The sequence below is a fragment of the Malaclemys terrapin genome, chromosome 15 (genome assembly GCF_027887155.1).
Source record: "Malaclemys terrapin pileata isolate rMalTer1 chromosome 15, rMalTer1.hap1, whole genome shotgun sequence".
Classification (NCBI taxonomy): Eukaryota; Metazoa; Chordata; order Testudines; family Emydidae; genus Malaclemys; species Malaclemys terrapin.
In genome coordinates this window covers 17,615,057-17,639,848 of record NC_071519.1, presented here as the reverse complement: position 1 = coordinate 17,639,848, position 24,792 = coordinate 17,615,057, and the positions used below count along the sequence as shown (strand labels likewise).

Sequence of the window (24,792 nt, the reverse complement as noted above, 5' to 3'; positions counted from 1 at the left end):
GTGGCTAAAGCATCACACTTACAACTGGCTTCACACAGCTATGTCTCAGAGCCCTTATGGGGAAAAGAACATAAGAAAGATGGGAGGATGGTCGTGATTTGGCCACTGTACAAGTGCAGTGGATTTACCTATTAAGATGTCTGCAAACCTCTTAAAGTCCTTGATCAAAAAATTCCCATCTTTCAGTGTGGAAGCATGACCCTCTGAACTGCATGAGTAAAAGTTTGCAGGATCAGATCTTAGGTGTGAATGGGGAGAAAAAAGGGAAGTTAGTGCTAGTGATACTACAGGGTCAAATGTAGCGTTTTTGGGGACCTTAACTGTACATCTCCATGTTTTAAAAAGTTTTGAATTTCTCATATTTTTCACCAGGACATTCAGAATTAAGGTGTTTAATTTTGTCAGTTTGGGGTAACTGCAATGCTCTTAGAATGATTTTTGTCCTTATTATAAGTATAGAATCTCAATCTTAACTGCATCTTTAACACATTTCTGTCTGTGAATATCTAATAAAATGTCAGACATATGTGTAAAAAAACAGTAAGAATCATGTATTGGGCAAAAACATCCACTAATTTTCACATTAATTACATAAGAACATAAGAGTGGCCATACCAGGTCAGACCTATGGTCCATGTAGCCCAGTATCCTGTCTTCTGACAGTTGCTAGTGTCAGTTGCTTCAGAGGAAATGAATATAACAGAGCAATTTGTTGAGTGATCCATCCACTGTTGTCCAGTCCCAGCTTATGACAGTCATATTTAGGAGGAACCAGAGCATGGGGATTGTGTTCCTGACCATCTTGGCTAACAGCCATTGATGGACCTGTCCTGCATGCATTTATTTAATTCTTTTTGAATCCAGTTATGCTTCTGGCCTTCTCAATAACCTGTGGCAATGAGTTCCACAGGTTGACTGATTTTTTTTTTTTTTTAAATATATTGTGCACAAAGCTCTGTAAGGGTATTGCACAATTTCTGGGCTAAACTGGGGCAACTTTAATTTCCAAAAATGATTATAGCCGTGAATAAAACTTCAGTTTGTTCCAAGCTGAGATTTTTATTTTATGTTTCTGTCCAAAACAAACTTACCTGGCAGTGTTTATAAATGCCTGATTGTAGAAATGCAGATGTTTTCTCAACAATAATAGTGGCACCAATGATCTTTCCTGTGTGCCATGTATAAAATTATCAGCAATGTTAATGCCCCATATTTTGTGTTTCGTATGAATGGTGTACAGGTCTTGTGTTCTTAGTCTAAAGACCAGTGTTACTTCTGTTGAAGTTTATAGCAGTCTTTTGACACTCTGGCTTATTGAAAGTGCTGAGGCCAATCATGTCTTGATCCACTACCATATTTTTTTTCAGCTTTATAATGGATTAATGAAGGCATCCGACTCTGCTGGCCCATCTTCAGGATTGAGCACTGATTTCCAAGCTCCCCTTGTACTTTGGCCTGGGATAGACAAAGAAGAAACCAAGAAACAAGTATGTCAAATAGCATAAAGTCTTACTTACATTTTTGGCATCTGCGTCTGAATTATACCAAAAGCAAGGCACATTAGGAGACACTGCTGTTTACTGTGGAACACCAGAAACTGTCATAATATATCAAAGCTGGTGGCATAGCTGCCAATACTGTATAATACTTATTAACACCCTTAAGGCTATTGGTTGACTTCATACATGGAATCGTTGGGGCAGCTGGAACCATAACTACGTAGTCTCGGTTGGTGAGATAATCCCTGCAGGATCCCAGCGTTTAACTTACCATGTACACTGCCACGAAAGCCATACAAAACCACTGAAACACTGCATTCCAGGAGGAGCAGAGTACATGCTCAGCCCATGGGGATTTCTGTTCTCTTGCCATTTGGCTTCTTTCTAGGCTCCCTTTTTAGTTGCGAGGGGGGGGGATTGATACTTGTCTTTTGTTGGACCTTTACTGAGGTCCAAGTCATTCTTTATGGAATTGGTTCCTATGCAAGTTTTTCATTCCTTTACACCCAGGGCTGGCCTTAGCTACAAGCAAAGCTTGTTACTTTTCCATTTATGTATGTTGGAATCCAGACAAACTGCAAAGCATGCAGAGTAGAGCGTTGCAAGCAAAGAACCCACCTGTAGTGGGCAGAGGTTTCTATGATCTGCCAAACCCAGAGTTGCCTATTGTAGCACTGTCCTGGATTTCAGCAGCAAAATTCTTCCAGAACATCCATTATAACAAAATAATTGTAACTGTACCGTGCAATGAATCTGTAACCACTGTCTTAATGAAGCACCCTCCGGGTGCTTGTGTATTATACAATACACAGGATGAGCCATGCTATCACTTAATATTTAGTAACTATTAAGTACAGACCACGTGATTGGCACTGCAGCAGACACATCATGCTAGTCCATACCTTGCTGCGCTTACAGCCTAGAAGACGTAGGAAGACGACAACCTCTGGGAGACCCAAAAGAGAATTATTTTAGTAGGTGCTTCTCCCCACCCCCCACCCCACCCCATTCCCTTTCACTGTCCACTTATTTTAATGTAACATTTCCCTCTTTCACTTGTGGGCCTTGCCGTATTTTATACATAAGCTTCAAATGATAAACCATTTGCTTTTATTCTTAAATTATGTTAACAACTTCTTACCAATTACTGCACAACCACTGAACCCCCTGAGGTCCAAAGAATCTTTCCTACATCGCTTCCAAATGGTCTCTCCCCTCTGTAGATCAACCCTTCTGACTTGTTCCTCCACCCATTCCTCTTAGCTTACTGCTCTCTCCCGCTCAGCCTCCTATTTCTTTTCTCTTTCACGCTCTAAAGCTTGATTCCTCCATTACAAGCCTGCCAGTATCTTGCACGCCATTATTTCTAACTTCATGATCACCCCAAAGTTCAGTCATCTCAACTCTTAGCAGAGGGCCTACCTGGGAGGAAAACCCTATATAAACTGTGAAAATAGCAATGCATCAAATGCAGCACGTGACTTAGAAACCAGGTCTTCTTTTAGGTACATAGAACAGTTCCCCACCAAGGAAGGATTCACTTGGGTTTCTATGCCATGTGCAGCGTTTGTTTGCTCAGCAGGCCTCTGTCCTGAGTCTATTTGTAGACTCTGTCTGCATATAGGGTTTCTTTCCCATGTGAAAGATGAACTAGTTCAACATGAAGTTATGGGCTTGATGGAGGAATCACTGGGTGAAATTCTATGGCCTGTGTTATGGCAGAGATCAGACTAGATGATCTTAATGGTCCCATTTGCCCTTAAAACTTACAAATCTGCGTGGGATGTGAGCTTAGCTAGACGCTTTCTCCACTCTTCCTACATCCATGGGTTTTTTTCTTCCCTTTGGATTCTATGGGTGGGGCTGAAGCCTTGACAGCAAAGACTTCCCCTTGTATAGCAACACATATGGGGCTTATCTCCCCTGTGAACCATTGATACTTAATAAGGCTCCAGCTGTTGCTGGAGTTGATGGCATGGCTTTTTCACATGCCCTGTGGCTGATCAGACAAAGGGCTCATCTTAAGACCGTGTGGTCTCTTATTTTGAATAGAAAATGTGTAAGCATTGAAGGGGAAAAAAATGTCCCCAGCCACTCCTCTCTCTTTGGCTGGGTAATGTAAATCTTCCACACCCCTGGTTTGGCTTCTCGCTACAGGCCCTCTTTTATGCTGGATGTCCCTCCTTTCAGAGCTTCTACAGCAGAAATCTTAGGGGTGGAGGAAGAACTGAGTGCACGTGGTCGGGTAGATGAGTGGTGTCTTGGGAAATCCACTGTGGGTCCATCAGGAGCATATTGGTTCTCAAACTGTGGCCCACTTGCTGGTGGTTGTCAATGAGCTGGCTGGTCACAGGGTGCTGCCTCCACCTCGCTGCAACTACAAAATAACACTGAAAGAAGCAAAACTTAAAGATGATCAGGAAAAATGGAATTTCCGTCCTGTGGGAAAATGTGACGCTTCAAAAATTTCCTTTCATTTCCAATCAGGATGAGACGTCAAAATTTACCATGGAACAAAAATTCTGAAATACTTCATAGAAACACATCCTTTCAGTAATGTCCAAACATTGACAAACTTTGAAATGTAATATGTTTAACTTTTTTTAAAGTTGAAACAAAACAAGAAAATTGGAACAAAATCCTCCATTTCCATTCAAATAGGTTTTAAACTTTTCTGTCAGTGGGCATATTCCAGTGAAACCTCTTTGATTTCAATGAAACACCTTTTTCTGATGGGGGGGGGGAGGAACTCTTCCATTGGGGGGGAAAAAAAAGAAAATTTGGCCAGCTCTAGTAAAAATACCTTACCAACATAAGCAATTGCTATAGCTGGCGTCCATGAGACGGTATTGCTAATAAGATGTCACACTGTGGAAAAGTTTAAGAACCCTTGCAGTAGAAGATGTTGGTACCAAAATTGTGGTCCTGCAAAAAAGCTGGAGAGAAGAGGAGCAAGGTAACAGCTTTCTTCCTGCCTTTCATTCAGTTCTGGAACATGTGCAATGAAACATTTTAATTCTCCCTTGAGGAGAAAGCAGAAATTCATACACAGGGAGCACAAGATGACTGACAAGACATATGTTGTCTATCATCAGAATGACTGACTGCAGCAGCTGGAGACAGGTAAACTCTGTGGTGGATTTCGCAGGGAGTTGCTTATTGGGTTTTTATGCAGTGTGATATTTGGCGAGACTTCTCGGTTCAAAACTTAATCCTTCCTCCTTTAATTCTTGCAGTATAACGTGCACAGTGTGAGTTTTTGCAGTGCCACTTCCAGGTCCTGCTGTATATTGCACCAAGACACCTTCCTCTTAAGACTATGTCGTCTTTCCCGCAGCGTCAAAATCAGTATCTGAGATACAGACGTCTCTTCATGGATATCGAGAGAGAACAAGTAAAGGAACAGCAAAGGCAGAAAGAGCGGCAGAAGAAAATTGCCAAGTAGGTACCTACTAATAATCGTGAATTTCTTTATAGATGTTGCCCTTGATGTACAGTCAACCGAAAGAAGGTTGTCGTAAATTTCACAGATTTTAAGGCCTGAAGGGGCAATAGTGATGATCTAGTCTGACTTTCTCCATAGTGCAGGCCATAGAATTTCAGAGTAACTTGTGGTTTTACAAGCGTGGAAGCTTTTTAAAAGACATCTGATCTTGATTTAAAGACTTCAAGTTATAGCGAATCCTCTACTTGCCTCGATAAGTTGTTCCAATGGTTATTTACTCTTGCACTCTTATTTCCAGTTTGAATTTTGTCTAGTTTCAATTTCAAGCCACTGGAGCTTGTGGTGATTTTTGTATGCTACATTAACGAGCTCTCTGCTATTAGATATTTTCTTCCTGTGTGGATACTTACAGCGTATGTCTGCACTGCAATCAGATGTGTGGCTGCAGCACATGTAGCTGCTAGAGTACATAAGCAGTGTCCTGCTTGGGCTACTGCAGCCCAAGCTGCCAGGGGTTTGCTACTACTAGCTAGCTAGATGAAAGCTAGCTTGGCTGTGTCCTCAAGAGCTTTGCCTGCAATGTAGATAGGCCCGTAGACGGTGATCCATGTCAACTCTTAAAATTCTGTTTGATCAACTAAATCGTTTCTGTAAAGACATGTTTTCCAAGACCGCAAATTAGTCTTGTAGTTTATTCTCTGAACCCTCTTCAGTTTTTTCAATGTTCTTTTAGAGGCATGGACACAGGAACTGGACACAATAGGCGAGTGATGGTCTTGTAAGAGCTGTATGCATAGTCTCCGTACTCCTACTGACTGTTCATATGATCTTTGGGTGTATTAGCTTTTTTGGTCACAGCATTGCACTGGGAGCTCCGGGGTCATGGTTAACAACCAGCTGGCTAGATGTCCTTCTCAGAGTTGCTGTTTTTCAGGGTACAGTCCCTCATCCTACGAGTATAACCTACATTCTTGGTCTTAAGTTTGACTTTAATTTATCTGTGTGTTTACCTCCTTGTTTAATCGTGCCCAGCTTTTCCAAGCAATCTAGGTTGCTCTGTGTAAGTGACCTTTTCCATATTATTATTTATTAGTCCACAGATCTTAACTTTATCGGGAATACTTCGTTCTAGGGCACTGATTAAAAATATTGTCTGGCTGAGAACCAATCCCTCTAGAAATGCCCCAATTTATGAGGATCTTCCATTAACAATTATCTATTGAGATCTCCTAGCCAGTTTCTAATAACTTAATATGTTCCTCATTCACTTTGTGCTTAAAGGAACTGGCATCTTAGGGTGTCATGCAGTATTAACGCAAATGCTGTACTGGAGTTTTAAGTGTGTTTCTATGCAAGTTACTCTTATCAACCGAATTTGTCAAACTTACCACTTTTTGTGTTTTTTATTAGATTAGAAGATGTATTTTCCATAAAACCATATTGATTGGTATGAATTCTATTACTATCCTTTAGTCCTCTGATTGTATTTCTTTTTTTTCCCTTGCATCAGTTCCTTTGTTTTGCCCCAAATTGGTGTGTAGAACTGCTGTAGTATTTATGTGCTTAATTCACTCAAGAACTGCCATGTACTGCAGCCCCTTTGTCGTCAAACACATAGAAGATATCCTGTATATATGGTATAATGATCTAAGGGCTTATCTATCCGTCTGTCTATCCATCCCAGCTGCTGCAGCACATCTGGTGAATTCTCCTGTCAGTATAATAAAACCATCTTTGTGAGCAGCGGTAGCTATGTTGGTGTTGGCACAGCGCTATGTCAGCAGAACTTACGTCACTCAGGAGGATGGCTTATCACACCCCTAGCTGGCATGAGTTATGCCGACATGTAGTGTAGACATAGCCTAAGAGTAGACGAACCATATAGAAGTATTTGAAGAATGTAAACCCAAGGCAGGGAGGAGGAGTTGGTGTGGCACAGTTTAAGGGACTACAACTAAGGGGTGAAGCTGATCCAAGAAAGAGGTAAAAATCAGCAAAACTTTCCTGACTGTATAATCTGTTCATTGAGGAAAGCTGTCCCAGTGAGATAGCAAGTCACTTAAAACTGTACTGGACAAAACAATTGGAGAGCTGTGTAGGGAACGCCCCTCTCTGACCATTGGGGTAGGCTAGATAATGGTAATAGGTCTTATCCGTTTCTTAACTTTGACCCATTAAATGTGTAGGAAGGGCCTCTATAGCAAATGTAACTGCATCACCTATTACAGCTGAACCCTTCCATTTTTTGTGTGCCTTGTTGGAAGGAATCCGCTCCTAATATGCCATACCTGTGCATGGCATTTAACAGACACTCCCAAATGATAGGGGCCCTGTCCAAGTGTCTTACGGTCTAAATCCTTACTCCTAAATTCATATGAACATTTAACATGCTCGTATTAGCATCTTGATTTATTTTTGCATTGCATGAATTGCATTTTAATCTTCTGTTTTGAGTTCTCTTCAACTCAGTAACTGCAGAAGAAAATTTTTCTTCAGTTATTAGGTCACTGTATCATGACACAAATAGATCAAGAAATGTCAACTGACTTCTTGTGTCTCTGCGTGACACAAACTGCAGCCTGATTTAACTTTCAGATAATACACACTGGCTCTGATCTGCACACATGTGCATGTGACTATTATGCAGGTGCGTAGCCTCATTGACTGCAGAGGCACTACTCACATGCTGAGAATGACTCATGAATAACAATTTGTAGGATTGGAGCCTACAGATGTGCAAGGATAATCTCTGAGCTTTAAAAGAGGAAATGCTACTTCCAAATGACCATTTTAACCAGGAATTAATGCACTTACTTTTTTATACAGTTTAACCTGGTGCTAAATCTAAAGACTAAGGGTTGAACGAATTGAGAGCCATGTTAAATAGTACACATGAAAGTTCTTAATAAAAACTTTTTTTCTGCAACATGCAAATGAAGGACAGCTGATTTAAAGTGAATAAAAATCCTTTCTGCTTTCTTCAGAAGGGGAGGGGACTAGAAAATCTATGAACCTCAGAATTCTGTACCCCTCTGACATAGTGTGTTTTTTGGTTTTTTTGTTTGTTTGTTTTTGTTTTGTTTGTTTTTTCCTGTTCCCTGACCCCTGCCCAGGATGGATTGATTTAGATCACTTGATTTTAATCAAGATTTAAATCAATAAGCCAGAAACCTTGATTTAAATTGTGGGTTTTTTTTTGTTTTTGTTTTTTGTTTTTTTAATATCTTGTATTTGTACTTTTTAGCAATTTTCCTAAAGAAAGGATGATTCACATTGGTTCATAAGAATAGCCGTACTGGGTCAAACCAATGGTCCATCTGCCCCAGTATCCTGTCTTCTGACAGTGGTCAATGCCAGATGCTTCAGAGGGAATGAACAGAGCAGGGCAATTACCAAATTATTATCTATTGTTGTCCAGCCCTTGCATCTGGCAGTTAGAGGCTTAGGGACACCCAGAGCATGGGGTTGCATCCCTGACTATCTTGGCTATTAGCTAAGGTTAAGATTGTCACAAGTATTTTTAGTAAAAGTCAGGGACAAGTCATGGGCAATAAACAAAAATGAATGGAACCCTGCAATCTGTCCCTGATTTTACTAAAAATACTCTGGGGGAGGCGGGAGCTAACAGTCAGTGTGCTGCCAGTGGCTGACCTCCAGCTGCTGCTCTTGCAGAAGGGGCTGATCGTCACTGCTCCAGCCCCAGGGGGGATAAACTAACCTGGGGCACTGCTCCGGCAGCCCTGGGAGCTGCTTGTCCAGGAGCCCTGGAATAAGTCACAGAGGTCCCAGAAAGTCACGGAATCTGTGACTTCCGTGAGAAGAATCATACCATTATGAATAGCCACCGATGGACCTGTCTTCCATGAATTTATCTAATTCTTTTTTGGCCTTCGCAACATCCCCTGGCAACGAGTTCCATAATATCTTTTTTGAGATGGAGTGACCAGAACTGCACACAATATTCAAGGTGCGGGCGTACCATGGATTCATATAGTGGCACTTATGATATTTATCTAAAGTTCCTACCATTCTGTTAACTTTTTAGACTGCCACTGCAGGTTGAGTCAGTGTTTTCAGAGAACTATCCCCAGTGACTCCAAGATCCTTTCTTGAGTAGTATCAGCTAATTTAGACCCCATCTTTTTATATGTATAGCTGGGATTATGTTTTCCAATTTGCATTACTGTGCATTTATCAATATTGAATTTCATCTGCTATTCTGTTGCTCAGTCATCCTGTTTTGTGAGATCTCTTTGCAGTCTGCTTTGGATTTAATGATCTTGAGTAACTTTGTATTATCTGCAAACTTTGCCACCTCACTGTTTACCCCTTTTCCCAGATCACTTATGAATACGTTGAATGGTATTGGTCCCAGTACAGATCCCTGGGGGGGGACCCCTCTGTTTATCTCTCTCCATTCTGAAAACTGACCATTTATTCCTACCCTTTTTGTTTCCTGTCTTTTAACCAGTTACTGATCCATGGGAGGACCTTCCCTATTATCCCATGACTGTTTAGTTTGCTTAAGAGACTGTGGTGATGGATCTTGTCAAAGGCTTTCTGAAAGTTCATTATATCCACTGGATCCCCCTTGTCCACATGTTTGTTTCACCCTTTAATGAAAGAATTCTAACCATTAAAAAATGTTAATTTGCAATTAAATATAGTCTTTACTCTAAATGTGGTGCTTTTTTATTCACCAGGAGGCTACGCTATATTAATACATTTATTTAAGCAATGATCTTACATTTTTTCAGGTTCTCAATTATTACATTTTTATTATGTTAGAAATGAATTGTTCACCATTTTCTTGCTAGATGATTTTTTTTTTTTACTTGCGATTTGTCATGCTCTATTTGGAAATTCAAATTCAGTTAAATACCAAAAAAGGTATTTTAATATTTGTTTTTTATTAGTTAAATAAAACTACCTCAGATATGCTGGATACATAAGAAAAAAAATTCTAATGTTTATCCAAACGTTTTGCATTTAAAACTAAGTATTATGTGTAGTTATTGAATTGATTGCTTATGGTCACCACTCTCCTTAAAGAATTTAGAACTAATAGAGCTTATCCTCTCACACCTGGTTTTATTTATAGATTGGAAGAGGAAAACAAACTTTCCTGCATCTTTAACTCCCAGGTGGCTTCTTAAATGGGAATGAACTAGTCATTATTTCAAACTGAAATGAAAATATTCTCTCTGCATCTGCAGATGAGGTTACTGCTGTCAAAAGCTGGTTTAGCACTCCTGCAAACTCTGGTTCCAGGTGCTTAGTCAGTGACTTCCACTAGTTCAATAATCCAGGGTGGATTTGATTTAAATCACTAGTCAGGAAGACTCTATTTAATCATGGATTTCTACATAAAAGTGCATTCTTGTTGGTTGTAATAGCCTTACTATGTATTCTTCACAACTCAGAGATAGATGTAGGTTTCATTTTTAGAAGGTACACACTATACATTTTTTAAGTGATTTATTTTTGGAAACTTTTCAGATTAGTTTTACAGCTCTATCAGAAAATGAATGATTGGTTACTTCATTTACCAAAGGTAATTGAAGCAGATAGTTCACCTCCCAATGACTTCATCAATATCTCCAATTCAGCAGGTTAATCATTAATATTTGGAGGATTTTCTTGCCATGCTGTATTAGGAGGAGAACATCACCAGACAGACATTAAAATTGTTTGTTTTAACTAAAACAACAACATTATGTATTCTGGATTTTTTCTTCAACAGCAAACATATAATATTTTAACAAAACAAGCATTATGACTCTTTGAATTTAGTTAAACATTCAAGTTTTTAAAAATCAGGTTTGTTTTTGTTAAAATTGTTTAACTAAAATAGTTTAACTTTTGTTTTTCTAAATATTGAATCGACCATGTCAGCCAGGTCAACATGAGAAATTTAAAATATTGGCTTCTGCAGCTAACTCCATTGTCTTCACCTTCATTTTCCTGTTTTGTTCATAATCTAGAAAAGAAAAACAAGCTTTCCTGCTTTTTCAGGTCCCAAATGATTTCTCAATTTGGAATGAATTAGTCCAAAGGAAGAAAATATTCTTTCTACACCAATAGAAGAAGCTACTGCTGTTAAAAGTGAGATTATCACTTCAACGGTCTCTGAATCCAAGTGCTTAAGCGACTTCCACCAGTTTACTGGTGTGACTTTCTTTAAAACATCAGCAAACATATGTTTCTTGAATGGTTCACCCTTAGCTCTGAAGTTTATTATAGTTGGCATTATGGAGAGATGATGGCTATGACATGGACATCCAGCGAACTCCTCTCCTTCAGTAGTTAAGGTTTGACACTGGTACCGAGTATTGAGAATATTTGCAAGAAAATGAGCTGGAGATAGTGCTTGTCCCATTTGGTTTTTTTAATGCTTGTAAGTTAACTCTGTCATTGCATATTTCTCTTTTTAAGATCTCACTCAGTTCCTTCCAAATTTCAACAGCGTCAGCAATAAAACAGCTATTTCCCTGCATTTTTTTTCAAGGCTACAGAAATAGGCTTCAGGGTACTCAGCATGTGTTTAACATTTCTATTAAGCCCAATGTTGAGAACTTTGGCTGTGACAGTGCCATCTATTTTTTCATTATTTTGTTCACAAACTGTCATCAGATTAGGCCAGATCTTGATATAGTGCTCAAAACAGTCCACTACTGAGTTCCATCTCGCGTCTTGTGGGAGAGTTAACTTGGTTCCTCCCACTTTTTTCAGAGCAGCTGTTGCAAAGTGGTTGTTACGGAAGTATTTTGCAATATCAACACTAGTAGCCTTTATTTCTGGAACACTGAAGACTTCGGCTAGGAGGTGCATCAAATAAGCACTGCAACTGTATGTTAGCTTGGGACTCTCTTCACTCTGATCTAAATTTCTTCTCATCTTGGATACATTGTCTGTGACCAAGCTGCGTACTAGACATTTGCATTTTTGTTTTGTTACAGTTTTTACTGCTACTTCTTGTAAGTATTCTGCTGTGTGTGCATTTCCTGATGTATCAATTGTTTCTGTAAGGAAGACATTCCCTTCTTCTGTTGTCACACAAGCCCATACAACAGGATCATTGTGGACATTGCTCCACCCATCAAGACTCAGGTTAATAATTTTACCTTCTAGACCTTTTGCCCACTGCTCAATTTCTCTTTCATACACTTTATCCAGCAATTTGCCTGCGACATCTGCTCTGTTGGATGGACTGTATCCTGGTCTTAATGTCTGAACCATGTTAATGAAGTGGTGGGTTCTCAATTATACGGAAAGGAGAGTTTGTTGCATAAACAAACCGGGCAATTTTTTTTCATCATTTACCTCTTCTTGTAATCTGCTGGTTCTTATCACAAATTTATCTAGGGTTGTTTCTGGATGATGGAGATTTTTTTTTCTTTTTGCTACAGGTGATATACTGTGGCTATGTGACATACATGATGTGACTGAAACACTATCCTTGGCAGATCACCATAATTTTTTACAGTTTCAGAGTTCTCTTGAAGGTGGATAGTCTTCAGAATCCTGTATGTTGAGGGTGGATTCTGCTAAACAAAATAAGTCAATGTAGTTATTTAATTATTATTACCATACTTCTCATTTAGTATTACTCATTGCATTCACTGACACTCAGTACTACTTTAAAGGTGAAATTATTTAGATTGCTTTTTGAGGAAAAAACCCTTTTTTATCAAAAAAATCCAATTTAAATTATAAAAATCGTTTTTTTGATATATTTTTTTTAATCCACTCTGCAACAATCTGACTTTCTTTAAAACTTTGGCAGCAAACAAGTACTGCTTGATATTGCTTTAATTCAATTTAAATAATTTTATGAAATTATAGTGCATTTAAGCCTTCGTGTAAATTGTAGTAATTTTAAATAGGTTTCTTTAAAAAAATTTTTTTTTTCCCATTTAAATAAGCTATTTTTAAATCTATTTTTATTCACCCTGCCTTTGGCACATCTCCAAATCTAGTACAGTGACTGCCAGGGCTAAAGGGTTCTTCAAAGATGGGGTTTGGCAGTAATTGTAAGGAGGAGGGACCAACTGCACAGTCATGGGGGGTAGAAAAGAGAGTTAGCGCCTCTTGTAGGGTTGAGGAGGGAAGCCATGAACCTACTGAAGGGAGCCTCAGTTTCATGGGCAACCAAAACTGTTAAGTCTACTTATATGGTTAACATATCTGCTATTTAATTGCCCCACACTGTGTAAACTGGGCAGTTGTTTCATTTGCTAGGATATGGATTTTCCTTGCTACAGTTTTAGGTTCCTAAGAAGACTTGGTCGGAGAGATGGTTTGAGGTGACAGTAGTTATGATTTGGACAGTTGCACTATAGATGATAAACAAAATCTTCATGGCATGCGTTGAGAACAAGCTTCCATGTTCAGAAATTATTGGGTGAGGTTCTCTGATCTGTTTTATGCCGGAGGCCAGACTAGATTATCATAATGGTCCCTTCTGGTCTTAACCTATGAATTTGTACAGTATCTGTGCACATCTCTTGGCTTCCATCCCTAGGTTTGATTAGTGATTTGTAAATGTGCATTGTGGGGCTCCATTTTCGTTTCAGTTGCTAACTTCCTGATCAAATGTGTTGACTCTACAAGGAGAACGATGTCTTTGCTAAGTACCTGTCCTGCAAACTAGCCCTGGGAGATGAGTTACATAATCATTAAATACAAATTAAATAAAAATTAAAATAATTTGTATGTAATGATTTAATTTAAATGTATACCAGCCAAACTGCCCTCAGTACACCCGTCCAGTTCTAGTGTCTGAAGTGGGCTTGTGGAGGTGTAACTAATTGATTCACAAGTATGTTGAAGGGCAGAATTTAGCCTTCCAATTGGATCTGGGCTGTCAATTTCATTGAAAGAGAAGAAACGGGGTGCAGTTCACTTGACCACAGCTGGGTTGATTCTGCAGAGCTAACTGGAGTGAAGTAGTGACAGTCCTTGGGCTTTAACGTCAGCATGTCTGCCTCTGGATACCCACGGGGAGCAGACCTGTTAAAGAATGTCGCTTTTCAGAGTAGAACTGCACCTTTTAAAGAAACATTTCTTTGTTGGTTACGTTTCCTTAAATAAAATGTGGCAATGAAAGAGCCTTTCGTACAGAACCGATTCTGCCCCAGGAATGAACACCAAGAGGCCGCTGTGTATGTGGAGACCCTCTGAAGGATTTTCTTGTTTCAGGTTGATGCAGTCTTATAAGTTTGCTAGATTTACTAGCTGCCCAGCCTTTCTAAGTAGGGAAGTGAGTTGTTCCTATGGTTACTTGATGTAAAGCTAAGCTGGCCTTGTTCTGAGTTTTATAGGAGCACACTTACGATGTATTTAAATCTGTATTGGCACTTGATTGTAAAGACCTCTTTGGGCGTTCTAACTTGACTAGAGAAGCTTTGGCTTAGGCACTCTCCTTGGTGTGTGTGTTTTCTGGTCTGTTGGGCAAACACCCTTTATTTAATTTCTGGTACTCTTCCAATCTGAGCTCAACCCAGCTTTGATTTCAGATTGAATTTTGGCAGTGATTAGTTGTTGCATTTGGTATTCATTGAAAAGAATTCATAGATTCTAGGGCCTGAAAAGGACCTCGAGAGGTCATCGAGTCCAGTCCCCTGCCCTCATGGCAGGACCAAATACTGTCTAGACCATCCCTGATAGACATTTATCTAACCTACTCTTAAATATCTCCAGAGGTGGAGATTCCACAACCTCCCTAGGCAGTTTATTCCAGTGTTTAGGAAAAAGTTCCTAACTGTCAGGGTGATTAATGTCCAACCTAAACCTCCCTTGCTGCAGTTTAAGCCCATTGCTTCTTGTTCTGTCCTTAGCGGCTAAGATGAACAAGTTTTCTCCCTCCTCCTTATGAATAACATGGTACATGTCTCTGTTTAAAATCCATTCCTGCCTATGGTAATAACTAGTTCCAGGGAATGTCCTTAACATTTTTAGTAAAAGCTTATATAGTTATTTACACAATAACCCAGATTCTACATCAAGCTATTAAACACCACCTAGATGTGAAGACCTTTATTATAAAACCAAAAAGTAAATATAAAGAATGTTCTGGTCCATTAAAGCACTAAGCACAGCATGGCATACCTCAGCCAGAGGTCAGGGCCCTCCTGGGGTTGAGGGCAAAGGTGGCTGTAAAATACACCTCTACCTCGATATAAAGTGACCCGATATAACGCGGTAAAGCAGTGCTCCGGGGGGGCGGGGCTGCGCACTCCGGTGGATCAAAGCAAGTTCAATATAACGCGGTTTCACCTATAATGCAGTAAGATTTTTTTTTTTTTGGCTCCTGAGGACAGCGTTGTATCGAAGTAGAGGTGTACCTTTGTGCCCTCTGGATTCTGGGCTGTTCTAAGGGCTGAAATGGCCTCTGGCATACGTTAGAGCAGTGTGTCCTGTGTTAACAGCCCAGAATGTCCATAGCACTTGTACTAAAGTCTTGCCCCAGCTTTGTCCTCAGTATGTCCCCTAGGATGGTGATTGCATGGATGCAGTCTGCCCCATGTATTGACTGGAGGAAGTTGCTCCCCAGCCAACTCCCCTGCAAAGCTCTAACACTTGGCTCCCATGACTCCCACTTCAGCCCTCTCACTCTTGTTGCCAGTCTCTGCCCCAAACTCCAGACACCACATATGTGTTTTTGTTTTTTAAAGTCCACTAACAAGGATTAATTCCCCAGAGCTGGTCAGCCCAAAACTTGCACTGAAGGCAAGCAGCTGTGAGCCTTTCTGTATTCCTTCCCCATCAGCATTTGGATGGAGTCTACACCAAATTTCTCCCTAGATTCAGGCTTCCTTTGCTCTCCCTGCTCTGAGAATGCAACGGGGAGAGGAAGGGAAGCCCAGATTAGAGCTACAGCCCTCTGCTTTGGCTGATGGAGTAGTGGGTGGAGTGAAGATCATCCCCAGTGCTTGGGGAGGAAACCCACTTACCAGGGCCGGCTCCAGGCACCAGCTGACCAAGCACGTGCTTGGGGTGGCACCTTGTAAGGGGCAGCCAATCTTGGGGTGGCGGGGCGGCGCTCTGGGGTTTTTGTTTATTTTTGTTTTGGCGGGGCGGCGCTCGGGGGGGGTTGTTATGGTGGGGCGGCGCTTCTTTTTTTTTTTTTTTTTTTTTTGCTTGGGGTGGCAAAAAAATTGGAGCCGGCCCTGCCACTTACCAGGGCCCTTGGAAATCTGCAGTGGGCTGAGTGGGACCAGGAAACAGAATTGCTGGTTCCTGCCCTTTGGGTAGCTGCTCCTTGAGGATGGAAGGGAAGAAGCAGCAGTGGCAGAGGCATTGTTGCTACTTTCTAAGGTGGAGAAGAGGAGCTGTAGAGAAGAGCAGCCCAGGAGCTTCCTGACCAAGAATGTAGGCCATACTTGCAGGTTGGGGGATTCCTATCCCGAGAAGCAGGGACTCTGACAAAGACTCGAGGGATGTGGGGGATAATTATTTGAACATGAGGTCCAAGTGTGATCCTGTGGCCCTCCGGGCTAGTGTGATCTTTGGATGCATAAACAGGGGAATTTCAAGTAGGTCTAAAGAGGTTATATTACTTCTACATTTGGGACTGGTTTGGCCGCTGCTGGAATACGGTATCCAGTTCTGGTGCCCACAGCTGGGGAAGGATGTTGATAAATTAAAGAGGTTCAGAGAAGACCCGTGAGAAAGATTAAATGAGTGGAAAAGTTGCCTTGTAGTGATAACCTGAAGGAACTCAAGCGAACAAAGAGAATGTTAAGGGGCAACTTGATCCGTTTTTATGTACTGACATGGGGAATAAATATTTGGCTCTTAAGTCCAGCAAACAAAGCTAACAAAATCCAAAGGGTGGAAGTTAAAGGTAGACACATCCAGACTGGAAATAAGGCGCAAGTTTTTATACTGAAGATAATTAACCTCTGGAACAATTTACCAAGTGTTGTGATAGAATCTGTCACTGACCATTTTTAAGTCGAGGTTGGATGTTTTTCAGCTGTTGTTCAAACAGGAATCCTTCCTGGGCAGTTCTCTGGCCTGGGCTGTACACAAGCTCAGACTAGATGATCACAATGGTACCTTCTGGCCTCACAAACTGACTATTGGAATTGTGTGCAAATCCTCCGAGCCAGAAGCAAGCCTGTGGGTGGAGGGGGCAGAGCTCTCTGGAGAGAATAAATGTCAGACTGAAAACACGGGAGGCAGAACAAAAGACAGTGGGGCGGGGGGAGGACAGGATAAGCTACAAAGGGATGGAGGAAAGGAGAAGGCACACACAAGGCACAAAACTCTCCAGTGAGGAAGCCAGGAGGGAAAATTTAGCTTTGAAAAATTACAGGGAACAGTTACGGTATGTTAAAGTTTATCACGTAGAAAGCTGATGCTGCATTTAAACACAGCGCAGAAGTGTTTTACTCTGCAGGTAGGTGACTAGTTGGGGCCAGAATCCAACTCCTTGCTGTAGATCCAATGCTTCTAGAAAGAGGGTATTGTCAGTATCTTACAGTTGTGGGGGGAAAGACATACCCTAGGTCCCACAGGCAGTAGAAAATAACCTAGTGCTCCTGACTTAGTCCTGTCCTCTGACCATGGGACCATCTTCCTTCTGTCTGAAAGATCCAGTTAAACAGCACTTCTGTCCACAGAATTAAGAGTGAGAAGGAGCACCAGCGTCGTGCAGAGGAGCAGAAGATCCAGGAGATGGCCTACCAGCAAGACACCTGTTCTGGGGAGAAAGCATGTGAAATACTGGCTCAACTCAGACTGGAGGAGAGAAGAGTAAGGAAGAGTAAGGAAAAGCAACAGAGAAATAAGGAATACATGAGGTGAGCTGGTGAATGACTGAGGGCTCCTTCGTCTTGTTCTCAAAATCCTGGCTTTGCCAGTGGGATTAGTGAAGGCAATGGTATTATCCTGTCACAGGGAAACTGTTTTATGTTTGCAGATACATGGAAGCTTTAAGAGCTCAAATGAGGGAGAAGATAAAACTGTATAACATTGACTTGCCTCCACTGTGCTGCTGTGGGTCTGATTTCTGGGACTCTCATCCTGACACCTGTGCCAACAACTGCGTGTTCTACAAAAACCACAAAGGTATGAGCTCTTGCTTCCTAGTAAGGAATCCGTGTAGACCCAGTAACTGAGATCAGATGTCTGAGTCCAGCCGTACAGGCAAATATAAAGCCTGGCTAGGAGTCCCCATAGTTTCATAGCGCCATTTCCATTAACTTACTCTAATGTGGGCTCTGCACTTACGTACGTGTGCACACATCCCCCATACATACTCCCAGGGGACTATAGACCACTTGGGTAGTATTTCATTAACATAGAATAGAACATAGAATCTCAGGGTTGGAAGGGACCTCAGGAGGTCATCTAGTCCGACCCCCTGCTCAAAGCAGGACCAATCCCCACATTTGATAGCCTCACTGGTCTGTTGAACTAGATTTTCTTGTAGCACAGATATTTTGTAACTTTTATACAGATGTTCGAGGGAGCTTGCTAAGCACCAGCTGCTGCTCTCGCTAATGCAAAGCCAAGGGGGAGTCCAAATCCAGGAACTAGAAAAGCCTGGGCATTCTGCAGACACCCTACACCCTTTGTAACCCTTGCTTTGGAGAAACTGTAACTGTCCCACCAAGAGCTGGGCTGGCAACTTTCCAGGGATGTGCCTGTTTCTGTTTGAATTAATAATGAAATTATATTTGAAAGAACTGATGGGGACACATTATGGGGAAAAATACTGCAAAGCAAACATGTAAATGGAACAGAAAATGCCTGGCTCTTGGAAAATCTGCTCTCCACTTTGATGCCAAGGTCTTTATTGGAAGGTGGATGGGAGGGAGAGGTTATCAATCACCTATAACAAAGCAGGCTTGTGCTTTAAATTATCCTGCAGAACAATTAGGGTATTTGGTTGTACAGACATTTGGGGCAATCCTCATAAACTGCTTTCAAAAATACAATGTCATGAGACGTAAATGGGAAATGCAACAGTTTGTAGAAAAAATAAATCAATACACGAGCCTAAAGTCAGTAATGGCACACGCGGGTGCTGCTATTGCTATTTTACAACGCCTAGGCTAGGGATCTAAAAGGTTAACCGGTAAGCATTAGGCTTTTCGGTTAACCAACGTTAACCGGTAAGCCTGACGGCCCAGCACTGGCAGGAGGGACCCCAGCCGTGCTGGCCAGAGCAGCCATGTCGGGCTGGCGGGGCTCCAGCACTACCTCGGTTAACCAGTTGTAGTTCTAATAGTTTAACCAGTTAACTTTTTTAACCACTATTTACATCCCCAGCCCAGCCATGTACATGTATGTTCTAGAATGCCAGCTACTTAAAAATCCGCTTCTCCGGCACTTACCTTCGGGCTCCTAGGTTCAAGATTCTTTATTTGCCCTGTACCCACTAATACATCTCAGACACATGCAATGGCGTTGGGAGCATTTCCCTAGCCTATTTCAAGTGCTGCTTGTGGCCTACAGAAAGGGCCTGAATATCTGAGCTGGCTGGTGAGTGAGTGAGGAATTGCTGTTCAGACTCTTTACCCTTTAAATGCTTGTGTGCAGAATACATGCAAGGCTCTTACGGAGCTGGGATTTTTCATGTCTAGTCTCCCATTTGGTGCCCAATCCTGCCCTTGCTCGTTTGTCTCCAGTTCCCCCAGAGTCTGTTTCCCATGTGGTAATCTGCTAAGCACCTACGCCTGCCCCCACAGCCATCCAGAAGCTTATCTTGCTCAGTTATGCAGCAACAGGAGCACATGATTGCTCGATACCCGTAGATCCCATGAATTTTCCCCCTTCAGAGATGAGGCCCTTGGGAAAATGTCCCTCTCTATTTTTGTCAAGAGGCACAACTGCGTTTCTTGTTTAATTCCCAAGTTAGCAAATGACTCCAGGGCTCTGCGGGAAAGCTGGCTCAGGCTACAGGCACTTAGCACTTTCTGATTTTTCAGCTTATGCTCGAGCGTTGCAGTCGGTCATCTCCTCATGTGACATTTCGGATGGGAATTCAACCACACGACTTGCAATCCATAACTTAGCTTCAGTACATGCACCTTCTGTGAAGAATCCATGAAAGGTCGCCCTGGAATCAGCTTTTACGAATGTTCAGCAGACAGCTGGCCCGGGCACAGGGCAGACGGTTGTTCCCCGGAGCAGTTTTCTGTCCCAGAGCATTCACTCTCTTCTTCGTTTGTTAGCCCTTATCTAGAGACACTAGGTTTGTTTTGACTAATATTCATATTCAGGGTTAAATTGTACCTCTGACTCCTTTCATCATGTGTGATCCATATACACTACGGAAGGTGAGTACTCCAAAGGCCCAGAATTAGCCCTGCTGCTACCACTGATCAGTAATGCAGGGATCTAATGTAAAGGGATACCATGGGATGGTTAAAATTGATGAGGGATTTTTGTTTGTTTGAAGCATAAATCCAAATTTCTGTCTATTCAACTGCAGAATAAACCCTTCCAAGTTCAAAGCATCTGTGCAGGATTCTTCTGTGGCTGTAGTTGTGCATGCTTTCATGTTGCCCGACTATCTAAACCGGGGAGGGAGTGGGGGATAGCCTGGCTAGGATTGGGTTTCCCTCCCTCCCTGCTCCACCATCTCAACAATCCATGTTCTGTTAGTGTGTCTGCCCAGAAGGCTTTTTTGCAGCTTTTCATTTATAAAACGAACTGCTCAGAAAAGAGAGACAAACCTGCAACATCTTCAGCTTTTGCCCCATGAGAAAAAAACTTTAAGGCTTCTCCAACTGAAGTCCAAAGAGAAGGAGGCGGTGAGATGTTTGTTAAAACAAAGCACCCAGTTCTCTTGTGTTGTCAATCCCATATTCTCCTCTCTGCAAGGTACAGAACACTGAGGTTTTTCTCTTATTAGATCCTGGCAATAAAGAGGTCCCAGGCTGCGTATCCACGTGTATACTGTGCATTCTCATTCCGCTGTTTGCAAATGGCTCCATCAAGTAGCAGAATATTCCTGTACTCAACCCTGTGTGTTGGGAAGAGGAGACACTGGTGCATGCTCTCCTTGGATTTAGTCCATTTATAAAGCAGGGTCAGAAACCCTCCTCTTCCTGTAGGAATATGTTGTAGTCTGGTAGCATTTGCTTTGAAGATGCCTTACTTCCAGGGAAGGTTAGGGGGTGTCTGCTGACTCTCACTGGGGCACTTGCCTTGTTCTCTGGCACTTTAGAGAGGCCACAGGCTTGGTCGGGAGGGAGGAAGCTGGGTGGGAGGCAATTTGAACTGGGCTGTTCTCTGTGGTGTGTAAAAAGAACCAGCAACAGGGTGAGTTTGAATTCCATGTGCTGTGGACACTGTGTCAGAGTTCCTGTCCTGCATGCTGGCGAGGAGTGGTGCGGAGTGGACTTCCCACGAGGAATTCTGTTTGAGGGAGCCAGAATTCCCTCTGAGGAGTGGTCCCTCTGCCACTGGGGAGAAGCCATCACACACCTCCTCCCCCCTTTACTTCTGGGTGGTTAGCAGTTGCCATAGGAGGGAGCAGGGACTGGTCTCCCCAGAAGAATTTGACCAGCTCCTTTGAAGAGGCACAAGGACTGTGTGTCTCTGTGTCCTCCTCTAGCTCCCTCCCATACCTCCACATACCAACACTCTACTGTCTATAATTTCCTGCTTGTTCCATTGGCTAGCTAATCATACTCGCTCATAAGACATGTCAAGTAACTCTCTCTCTCTCTCCTATGATGTAATGAAACCTGCATCAATTTCCAGTTTTGTTTTGAGGCCTCACCGTATTCCCCATTGATGGACTGGCTAATCCCCAATTAGCTCTTCACATGGCTGCCAAGCACTCAGTAGCTTCTCCTGTGTTGCCTGGCAGGAGGGGAGCAGGTGTAGCGAGCAGCTTGTTGTGAGGGGCCTGTCTCTTCCACAGATTGACGTACAGAATCGTAACATGCTTCCAGCTACTTGAAATGTAGGTCAGTATCATTCTCCCTCGTCTACAACTGACTAAACCAAGGCACAGAGAGTCACGGGCAGAGCTGGGAAAAGAATCAAACTCTCCTTCGTCCTGGGCCTGTACATTAGCCACAAGGCTGTCCTTCCCCGTTAGTTCCTGGATTGTTGTGTTCCCTCTCTTGGTCCCAGCCTCTCTCCTATCTTAAGCATGGTCTTTGCTCCCACCTGTCTTTCTCCCTGCCTCTCTCTGCAATAGTCTAGTCTCCTCCCACAGCCTTTCCCTAAATCTCTCTGCTCCTGTCTCCCTACTGTGGCTGCCTCCTGCATGTGGAATGTGTTACTGCTCAGGGCCCAGGAGCAGCCGTAGTGAAATGGAAGCAGAGGTAAAGGGGGGAAGATTGGCTGCCTTTTCAGAAGCCCTAGGAGCTGCTTCTAGTAGCCAAGAGGAGGTGCTGCAGGCAAAACAATGCACACTACCTGTAGCCCTGCTTATGAGTGACAGCAGGGGTGAATGTGATTATTGCTGCCGCTGAGTGACGCTTAGTGGGTTTGTGTTCGGCCGGGCTGCATGAAACTGAAATCCATTTATCAGGAAAATAAATGGCTACACAGCACTGCAAATAAGACTAAGGTACAATCTTCTGATGGAACAGGCTGTTTCATATGGCTGCTCCCTCCTAGAGCGGAAGAAAACTGAGGCCCCTGGAGTTTCTTCCAAATTTTCTATGAGGGGGCAACATATGCATGTCTCTCTCCACCCCCTTAACCTCCCCCAGCTGCTACCATCAGGGGATTTGATCCCTTCACCCCATGGATCTTGAGCAATCTCCTGGATGCCCTGTGTCTCTACTTCAGCTCCTGTTCTTGTCAGAACAGTTCCATTATAGGCAGGGTGTCCTCAGCAAGAAGGTATGCAGGGAACCTGTACAGAGGGAGGTGGGGGACTTCCCAGCTGTGGAAGGGCCTATAGTGACAAATTAATAGCCTCCTACAACAGACTCATCACTGGGTGATGGGAGAAAAACAAGGAATGCTGCAGAGGCAATGATTTCATAGCTCACCAGCTCAGATCAGCTAATCCTGATGGTGTAACAGGATCTAGGAAACTGACAGACCTGTAGAGCATCCAAGCTCCTGAGGCCCTGTTTGGAATACGAGTCCTAAACACCTAAGGCTCTCACATTCTTTAAAACCATAATCCATATTTGCTACATTAGATTCTAGCACATCACTTCAGTTTCTAGGTGCTGTAGACAAAATGAAGGCTCTGCATCCTACTTAAGAAGGCAAAAGCTCTCCACGTGTCCTTCAGCTGCCTGCTCCCCCGAGTTATTTATACCCCCTTCTGCCAGCTACCAGAGGCATCTGTCTCTTCTAGATGTTGACAACATCTGCATAGCTCATCAAGTCAACAGTGGACTCTGATGTCAGGGATTGCATCCTAATGGCTGTGTTACTCAGTTACTGAAGCAGCACCTGCACAAAGACGTGATCCTGAACTGAGTTCTAATAGCGTAAAGATTAGCTCACCCTGATCTCCAGTAGGAGGTCTGAATGGATCTGTGCGTATATAAACGGGTGATAGCCTTGCAGGCATCTCTGTATCTCCTCCCCTGAGGTCCAAGATGACCTCTAGAGCATATTGTAGTAATGCTGCTCTCACTGAGGGCAAGTCTACACTACAAAATTGTCAATCTAAGTTATACGGACGTACAGCCACTGCAGTAATTAAATTGCTTTTGCATGTCCACACTACGCTCCTAGTGTCAGAGGTGCGTGCCCTCACCAGAGAGCTTGCACTGATTTAAACTGTCAGCATGGGGCATTGTGCGATGGCTTCTGAAAGGCAGCACCAGTCAACGTAAGCAACGCAGTGTCCACCCCTGACATTACGTCGACCTAACTACATCAACCTAAGACTACACCTCTCGCGGAGGTGGAGTTAAGTCAGTGCAGTGGGCGAGTTACATTGGTGGGAGCTACATTTTAGCGTAGACACTTACCGAGGTTGATGTAAGTTGCCTTCCATTGATCTTGGTCCTGCTTTGAGCAGGGGGTTGGACTAGATGACCGTCTGAGGTCCCTTTTTATCCTGATATTCTATTTTATGATTCTATGATCTAACATTGTAATCTAGACTAGGCCAGAGAGCGTGCCTGCACTAGGAAAATAAACGTTTTGAAAAAGTGTTCCTGTGTCGTGAATGTTTCATGCTCCCCTTTGCACTTTGTGCAAGCAGGACAACCTCTTCTTTAAAATACTATTTAACGCTTTCAGGCACAAGTGGGCTTGAGAGTCTGAGCTGCTTCCTGAACCAACGTGACCACACTGCTGTTTTTAGCACGCTAGCTTGAACCACAGGTAGAGGGAGTCTGTCTGCCCAGGTTGAACTTGCTCGTCGCTGCAGCATTGACATACCCACCAGGACCTTTGGCCAGAGTCACTTTTAGAGCAGAACTGCACTTGACGTTGTTCTGGTTTATCTTGTGGAAATCAAATAATGAAGTATTGTCATTAAAATTAATTAAAGCAATAATAAACCTGATGACTAAACATTAGGCAGACGTTAAAAGTTAATGGTTATCACAGCTGCTGAGCCGGAGTTTCCAGATGTGTTATCTCCAATGTTCACAAGCATTCTGAATTGTGACCTCTCGCCAAGGCTGATAGATTGGCGCTCTGCTTTCCTCTAGCAAACAGGAGCAGCTAACAGGGAAGTTGTGCAAGGGAGTTCTCCAGGTGAAGGAGGAGCGACTACCTGACACCGGGGGTGAGTTTGTCGCCTGTTTGTGTGCTTGCTGCTTGACCGAAGTTTACAGTGTGGTCTTTTTGTGTCGGGGGCCATGTGCTGAGCCTAGCGGCCTGCTAGGCATGGCTGAGAGCTTCTTAATGAGGCTTTGATCCCTAATCCCTTGAGCACCTGTTAGCCCTGCC

At 42.7% G+C, this 24,792-nt stretch overlaps 1 protein-coding gene across 6 annotated transcripts in view; it reads left to right on the top strand.

The window, feature by feature from the left end:
* The window catches only part of CCDC15 (coiled-coil domain containing 15), a 33,086-nt gene extending 12,778 nt beyond the window's left edge, over positions 1-20,308 (top strand). For all 6 annotated transcript variants that reach the window (XM_054005862.1, XM_054005864.1, XM_054005863.1 and 3 more), the window contains 5 exons: positions 1,368-1,487; positions 4,837-4,940; positions 17,574-17,753; positions 17,873-18,021; positions 19,887-20,308. In XM_054005862.1, coding sequence (XP_053861837.1) covers positions 1,368-1,487; positions 4,837-4,940; positions 17,574-17,753; positions 17,873-18,021; positions 19,887-20,008 — 675 coding nt within the window. In that variant the 3' untranslated portion in view covers positions 20,009-20,308. The remainder of the gene's footprint in view (positions 1-1,367; positions 1,488-4,836; positions 4,941-17,573; positions 17,754-17,872; positions 18,022-19,886) is intronic.
* Positions 20,309-24,792: the final 4,484 nt, after the last annotated feature.